Here is an 8,181-nt window from a genome sequence, read left to right on the forward strand (position 1 = left end):
AAGCAGAGAGACGAAGTGACTAAGTTATATTAATACGCTCGCGTGATAGCAAATAGTCAAACAACAGTTGCTTAAGAGAGAGAGAGAGAGAGAGAGAGAGAGAGAGAGAGAGAGAGAGAGGGGGGGGGGGGAGAGGGAGAGGGAGAGGAGAGGGAGAGAGAGATGAGAGGGGGGAGGAGAGGAGAGGGGGGGGAGGGAGAGGGGGGGAGAGATGGCATTATCGGTACGTTCTCTGTTCTGCGTGGTCTCTGATTCTCTTTCTGCTTGTCTCCTCGTTCTGTTCTCGCTTTCTTTCGCTTTCTCTCTGTATCGCTTGCTCTTTCTGCTCTCCTCTCTCGCTAGCTCTCTCTCGTCTCTCCCTCGATCTCGAATTGACGATCTCCCTATCTCGCTCTCTCTAGAGATTCTCGCTCTCTCTTGAGAGAGAGAGAGAGAGGGGGGGGGGAGAGTTTTTCATATCAACCTTCATTGTTGAGCTTAAACTCGCCTTTATCGTAATAACGCGAATACACACACACACAATTTAATAGAATTTATATGACATAGTCCTTATAAACTATGAAGTAATTTTACCGCCTTACCGCCGGCATTAGCGTTATCCAATGTGCACCACGTGGAAGATGCCGGTCAGATTGTGCACATCGCGTGTGCTCCCAACTGTTTGTTGCGACTTCTTAAATGTCGTTTCATGTTGTTTCAAATGCGTTCAAATGTCTACGCGGCATATTGAAAGTTTCGTATACGAGCTCAATACTTTACGAAAGTCGTCTGTGTACTGAACATTTATTTCAAAGTACGTAAACATTACTTGTAAACATTACGGTATGTATGTGAGTAGGTGCATACTCGTAATTTTTACATGTAATGTTTTTGTATAGAAGCTTTAAAACAAATGTTTAACACACAGACGATTCTCGTAGAGTATCGAGCTCGTACACGAAACTTTCAATATGCCGCGTAGACATTTGAACGCATTTGAAACAACATGAAATGACATTTAAGAAGTCGCAACGAACAGCTGTGAGCACACGCGATGTGCACAATCCGACCAGCATCTTCCACGTGGTGCACATTGGATAACGCTAATGCCGGCGGTAAGCGTCATTTAAAAAGAAATGTAAGGTTGACTTTGTAACTTGGTCAAAAGGGTGTAAAAAAATTGTTGAAAAAACGTTGTAAGCAATTTCAGCAATTTCAAGAATGATAAACATGTAGAATAAAAATGTTTCATTCCATAAACGTTAGTGTTTATTATTGGGGAGTAATCGTACTATAAAACTTTGCTTTAGCGATGTGATTGGATCTTTCTTCACAACAGTACCTTGAACTAAATGAAAACCGTAAAATATGCAATTTTTTACGTAAACTTTGAACGCGATTTGTTGTTAGAAAAAGCAAATCTGTGAAAAAATTAATAACAACATTCAAAGGTGCAAACTTTCAGCTTTCCAATGCTTTTTTGCTGAGCGCTGTACATTGATTTGTTCACGAGTAACAAGCGATGAAAGTCAAAATGACCATTTTTTCTTAAAATCTCAATAACTCGGTCAAACAAATCGTACAGCAATGAACTACTCAAAATGAAGGGAAAAGATCCCGCTCTAAGATGCAAGTAACAAAAATACTCTATGATTTTTTTCACGCAAGATGCAGCGCAGCAAATTCGCATAAAAAATTTTCATTTTGACGTGTCAAGCTTTATCATTGTGTAACGTTGATGAAGAAAAGATAACTAAAATCGCCAAAAAGCGCTTGAAAGAAGAAGTTTCAAGCTTTAAAACGCTTTTCGGATTTTGTTTCTACGATGATTTTTCGCTGAGTTCCAGCAGTTTGAAAGTAGCCTAAATTTTCGGTATACAAAAAGTGTTCCCTATTTTTTTTTTAGTAGTATATATAAAATGTATTTAGAGTATTTTTTATATTTAGAAGAGTTAATTTTTCAGAATTTCGATTACTTTCATGTAAGACATCTTATGTGCTGTCTAGGTTAATATCAATTATTGTTATTTAGACATCTTTTAAAAATATTACTAAAGATGTATTTAAGATGTCTTATGATTCCATTTTGAACAGTGCTGTCTGGGAATGTTGTTCAAGCATTACAGATTGGTAAAAACTCTTTAAATCTAAATAAATTCTGTTATTTTATCATAAAAAAATTTTTATTATAAAAAATAATGTCAAAAAAGTGTGAGTTTCTAATTAAAAGTTTGAAACTGTTCTGGAAATTTGTTACTGAGAAAATTAAATAATATTATATATAATTTTATGAAAAATGATTAAAAATTATGATATCTCACAATCAGTAAAAAAACAATAAAAAAATTGAAATATTACAATCAGAATGAATAAATAAGTCTATGTAATTATTTATACCAATTTCAGCAACAGAGAAGATTATCTTTGTTTCTTCAATAAGGATAGAAATGCAAATTTTTACATAACGCATAAAAAATCAATGAATCAGAATTCTACATTTCTCTTTTTAGGGTAGAAATAAAGATCTCTGATTGATTAGTTCTTTTATGCGTTGTTCATTATGTTTTATGTATAACTCTGTGTTTTTGCCCTAATATTTTCAAACACTTTTTCGATATGACAAAAAGTGACAACATTGCAGTGACATCAGAGTGGTGGCAAGTTTGAAAATGTTATTAAAATATATCTTATTAGATTAGAATTTGTATATCACCTTATTTACGTTTTTTTCCATAAAAATTTCTTACTTTTTCATCAAGTAAAATTTATCCTTGACTTTATTGACTCCCTCGTTTCGGCTCGCTTATATATGCTCAACTAATGAGGCTATAAGTAATGAAGTTCTAGATAAGCATAGAAATTCTACTCCTTTCTTGTCATCGATGTCATCTTAAATATCACTCGATGATGTATGATGAGCATGTGATAGTAGAATTCCGGAAAAATAGAAAGAAAAGTAGCGAACTTTCTTCCTGTCACCAATGCCATCTTAGTTATCAATAAGTAATTAAAAAGACAGACCATGGACACAGTATTTTTCTATTCTGATAGAAATCTAATGAATGACACGTGTGCACACTATTACATATCATTTACTGTTGCCAAATGTGAAAGTAATTTTAATTCTGTTTCTTGAAATTAATTGTACATAAATATTTAACTTTTAGCAAGAGAAAAAATATCTGTATTGCCCAAACATCTTTAAATAAAACTGCAAGGTATCAAGTGTTTTTACTTCAGTCTATTATTATAAGTGTTCATACATGTTCTGGTATATTTTATATTTAGTCAAAAGAAATAATTTATAAATTGAAAGATATTATTTTTCAAAGAAAGTGTCAAAAATAAATAATGAAGAAAGCTTTTATATCAAGAAAGTGCATCTTTAAATAATGAATAGTGCCATGTGCAAGTGCATGTTTCGATCAAGTTGCAACATCTATTATTAAAAACATACCGAGAATTTATTTTCTATGGAAATGCGTTGATATTTGTTGATGTTCGTTGATCTTTGATACAGGATTTTCAAAAATGGACAGAGGATTGTGATTATTTGGAAATTAGTTATAAAACTCTATATATTTTACCTATATTGTATTAAGAACAAAGGGAAAGCGATGTGATCAGAAACAAAAAAAATATCAAAGGAATTCTACGATCAACGATGGCCAGCTCGCGATGATATTCCGTTGTTAAATGTAGGTTTGGTCGCCGGAATTTTCTCGACTTCCCCGTACGTGATGAAGGGAATACGCGGAGTAGTACCGTCCGGATGCGAATTTCTGAAAAAAGGAATATATTGGATATGTTCCCGTATTTAATAATTAGCGTTAATAGTGCCCGAATTTATCAGTAACACCTATAACGCTTCGCACCTTGCAGTATTCCTATTGACGCTTCTTCATCAAGTGTAAGATGATGTATACTTCTATTATATTATACCACAGCAATATAATAAACAAAGTTCAAAATAAATGTAGACGATGTGTCTTAAATGTTTTAATACAAAATTGCTAATCATTATTATGTGATAGTTACATGAAGATAATATTTATAGGTATTTATTAACAATATACCTTTATAATTTACTGCATTTTTCACCATAAAATTTTAAGTATGTGCTGTAATACAGCTATGTTATATAATACCTATTATCAGTAACTTGGAATTTGTTTACGTCTCTTTTTCGAAACTTTTTTCTTAACAATGTAATTCAAACAGTGCGTTAAATGTAGTAAAATTTTTACGTTATTTTACTTTTGCCTTAATCAAAGTATCTTCCGATTTTTGTCGGGATACATTTTAGTGTTATTTTTATCCGCGAATAAAATGTTTATAATTTGATTGCTTATGTAAGGATAATTTACGTGGGGTACTAATACTAGATGAAACTAGGCAAGATTATTCTAATAGTAAACAAAAATAGATCCAAATTAAAAATTAATTAGGGACTACGTATGCTATTCAACATTTTCATTAACGTGTTGCTTTGAATTAATATAGGAAAAAATAATATGACTAATATCTGCGTTATTAGATGAAGAATTCTATTGATTATGGAATCATTTGTTTACTAGCTAATTGTTACGTAGTGACGTTAATACAACCGATATTTGTAACCCTCATAGTACCGAACGTTGCAGTAAGATTATAAGTAGGTTACAATGTTAATATACAATATTAACAGGGTATGCCAATAATACTTAATACACGTATAAAATATTAATATCTTATACGTGTATTGAGTATTATTGGCATATCCTGTTAATATTACAAATTTTTCATTATAATAAGTTGTCGAAAGGTTAATAATATATTATTTTAATATTTCAGCAATCTACACGTAATTAAATTATGTTTTTCGTATTTTTAATATGTACATTTTTACATTCATATACTATTTTATTTATTGGACTTCCGCTTCCGATGATGGTGTGAGTGAAAGGTTGAAGAAAGTATGCTAGTGTGAAAGAAAAATAAAGGTGTGATTGACGACCAGAGAACATTTGAGACGTCGTGGGAAGGACTGGAGTGGGAGGTGGACGTAGGGAAGAGTTGGTTGCGATAAAAAGTTAGTATAAGTTGAAAAAATAGAAAAAAGGGGTATCGGATAGTTTAGTTAAATAGAGAGGTATATATAAAGCATAAAGAGGAGTACGTACAGGCAAAGCAAACAGGAGAGCGACGGCAACGTCGTGGGTGGACGTTCGGAGAAGCGTAAAGAATAGATGGATGTGTTAACTGGGTCAGAAGTGTGTTCCATAGTAGGAATAAGGATAGAGGGAGATGTAAAGGACAGAGGAATAAAGGAAATGAAAGAGAAAATGAAGAAAAAAGGAAGGCCATCAAATGTAAAAAAGTTAATAAGGAAGAGAACAAGTAGTACGAGGAGTATTGAGAAGTTATTAAGCAAGGGAAAAAGGAAGGAAAAAGAACATGAGCAGGCGGCAGAAGGCAAAAGGAGATAGAAGAGTTGTGTAAAAGGAGCTAGCAAGAAGCTCAATGAAGGGGCAGAGTATTAAGGGAAAATCTAGAAAAGGCGTTGCTGGAGGGCGTAAGGGAGAATTTGAAAGAAGACATAGCAAAAAAGATAAGGTAGGAAAGAAATTGGACGAAGGGAGGCCAGAAATGACAAGGCAGTGAATGAGGACGATCGAGAAGTGGGAGGAGAAAAGAAGAGAAATAAAGAAGAGATTGAGTGATTTGGAAAGGAAGGTGCAGAGATTAGAGAAAAACAGGTATGGAAGGAAATAAAAGGGGAGAGTGGGAAGACGGAAGAAGTGAGAGTAGAAGAGGGGGGAGTGGGAAGACGGAAAAAGTAGGGATAGAAGAAGGGGAAGTGTAAAAAGATTAGTAAGAAGATTGGAGAGAAATGGAGGTGAAATGGGATAAGAGTGAAAGAGGATAGAGTTGGAAAAATGTGGTGATTAAGAGAATATAGTTGGAGGAAGGGAAGGTAGACTGTGGAGAAACTTTGGAAAGTTTGGTAATAAATATTAGGGAAAGAGTGAAGGAAGTAAGAAAAATAGAAGATATATATAAAGATGGGAAGATAGAGAGGGAGGCAGAAAAGGAAAGAGAAAAAAGTGCAAATAGAGTACATGAAAATGTGGACGGATGGAATACTGAAAATGGGATGAGATGGAAAAAGATTTGAGAAAATGAAAACGAGTGGAGAGGCGCAAAGACAAAGATAAGCGAGGTGATGTGAAAAAACGAAAGAAGGAGAGAAAGAGGGGGTGGGGGAACAAAGGGGGAAAATATTAAGAAAACATATAAGATAGCGTTGAATGTGGTAGAACTCAAGAATAAGGGCGGAGATTTTTGGGATGGGCTAAAAGATTGTGATGAAATAGTAATGAGCGAGACGTGGGTAAGTAAGGAAGGGTGGGAGAGAATAAAGTTTAGGCTGCCGAAAGAATATTTATGGGAGGTGCAGTGGACGAGGAAGGAATGCAAGAAGGGAAAAGCAAAGGGAGGAATGTTGATGGGAGTGAGGAAGAAATTAATAATGGACAGAGAAGAGAGTAAAAAAAATGAAGGGGATGATGGTCAGAAAGATGGTCAGGTTTTGTGGGAGATTGGTGGAGTAGCAGTTTACGTGAACAAGTATTTAAAAGTGAAATTACAGGGAATAAGAGAAGGGATAAAGGAAAAGGAGGAGAGGTTACTTCAACGTAAGGAGGGAAGGACAATGCATGGTAAAGAAGAGGGAGGGGTTGAAGAAAGGAGGGAGTCAAAAAACATAAAGATAACAGAGAAAGGGAAAACATTTTGAGAACTTTTGGAAGAGCTGAGATGGGCAATCTTAAATGGGGGTGAAGAAGGGAATGAAAGGAGAAACGTATGTGGGGGGAAGGGTGAGTCGGTAAAAACTGTAAAGTGATCTCAGATTACCATCCAGTGACGGTTTGGATTAGAGGGAGCAAAGGGAAGGGTAGGCGAGGTGCAAAGGTGAGTAAACAAAAAAAGGAACCGGAGAGAAAGAAAGGGGAGGTATTGGGGACTGGTCAAGGAAAAAAGGATTTTGTGCAGAAATTCGAAGATGAATGAAAATGGGAAGGAGGAGGAGTGGAAGGTTAAAGGGGAAGATAGAGGACGTGTTGAGAAGCTTGGAGAGGAGGGGAAGTAATAGAGGAAAGAGTAGTTTGGTGAGACGATAAATGTAGGAATAGCAAAGAGAGAGTAAGAAGGACACTCAGAAGATGGAGAAAAGAAGGGGAAGGGGGGAGTATAAACTAGAGAGGGAGGCATAAGAGATTGTGCGAAGGAAAAAAGGAGAGAGAGGCAGAAAAATGTAGAAAAAGCAAGATCAGAGGGACAGATATAAAAAATTGTCGATAAGGAGAGTAAGGAGAAAAATTGTTGATGAAGTGATAGAGATGGAAGAATGAGATAATTACTTCATGAAGCTTTTAGGGAGAGTATCAAAGGAGGAGTTAGGGAGTAGATCAAAGAATGAGGGCGGATAGAATTGATGAAAAAGGGAAAAACGGGGTGGAAGAGATAAGCAGAGAAGAGTTAAGGGAGATAATGAAGAGGTTGAAGAATAAAAAGACGGCAGAAGGAGACGGTATTCCAAATAAAGTGTGGAAATACGAGGGAATAAAGGTGGAAAGATGTTTATGGGAAATCTGTAATAGAGTATGAAAGAAGGAATGGCCTGAAGATTGAAAAAAAGGGGTGGTAGTTCCTATTAGAAAGAAGAGGGAGTATAATAAGGAAAATTACAGAGAAGTGATACAATCTGCATACAAGGTATATATAGCCATTTTAGCGGAGAGGCTAAGAGCGGAGGTGAAAGAAAAGGTTATTCTGCCACTGAGTCAAACGGAATTTAGGAAGGGAATAGGAAAAATAGACAACATTTACGTGCTAAACTATTTAATCAACAGGGAAGTGGAGAGGAAGGGAGGAAGCTTAGCATTGTTATTTGTCGAGGGCGGCATTTGACTCGATAAACAGAGGGTTATTGGGAAAGGCGATGAGAAAGAGAGAGAGAGAGAGAGAGAATAGCGAAAAGAAAGAGAAGAGAAAGAGAGAGAGAGAAGAGAGAGAGAGAGAGAGAGAGAGAGAGAGAGAGAGAGAGAGAGAGGAGAGAGAGAGATGATGAGAGAGAGAGAGAGAAGAGAGAGGAGAGAGAGAGGAGAGAGGTGCAAGAGGGGCTAGTGAGGAGATGTGAGGAGGTGTTGGAGGAATAAG

General features: G+C 35.7%; 1 protein-coding gene across 9 annotated transcripts in view; it reads right to left on the reverse strand.

Annotated features, from left to right (window-relative positions):
* LOC105832565 (dopamine receptor 2) overlaps nt 1–8,181 on the reverse strand; it is a 285,344-nt gene that overhangs the window by 134,513 nt on the left and 142,650 nt on the right. The window contains exon 4 of one of the 9 annotated variants that reach the window (XM_036288145.1): nt 1,886–3,761. The exons of the other annotated variants lie outside the window; for them this stretch is intronic. Coding sequence (XP_036144038.1) covers nt 3,672–3,761 — 90 coding nt within the window. The 3' untranslated portion in view covers nt 1,886–3,671. Of the gene's footprint in view, nt 1–1,885; nt 3,762–8,181 lie in introns of those variants that run through there. 9 annotated transcript variants of the gene reach the window in all.

Source organism: Monomorium pharaonis, chromosome 1 (assembly GCF_013373865.1).
Source record: "Monomorium pharaonis isolate MP-MQ-018 chromosome 1, ASM1337386v2, whole genome shotgun sequence".
Classification (NCBI taxonomy): domain Eukaryota; kingdom Metazoa; phylum Arthropoda; class Insecta; order Hymenoptera; family Formicidae; genus Monomorium; species Monomorium pharaonis.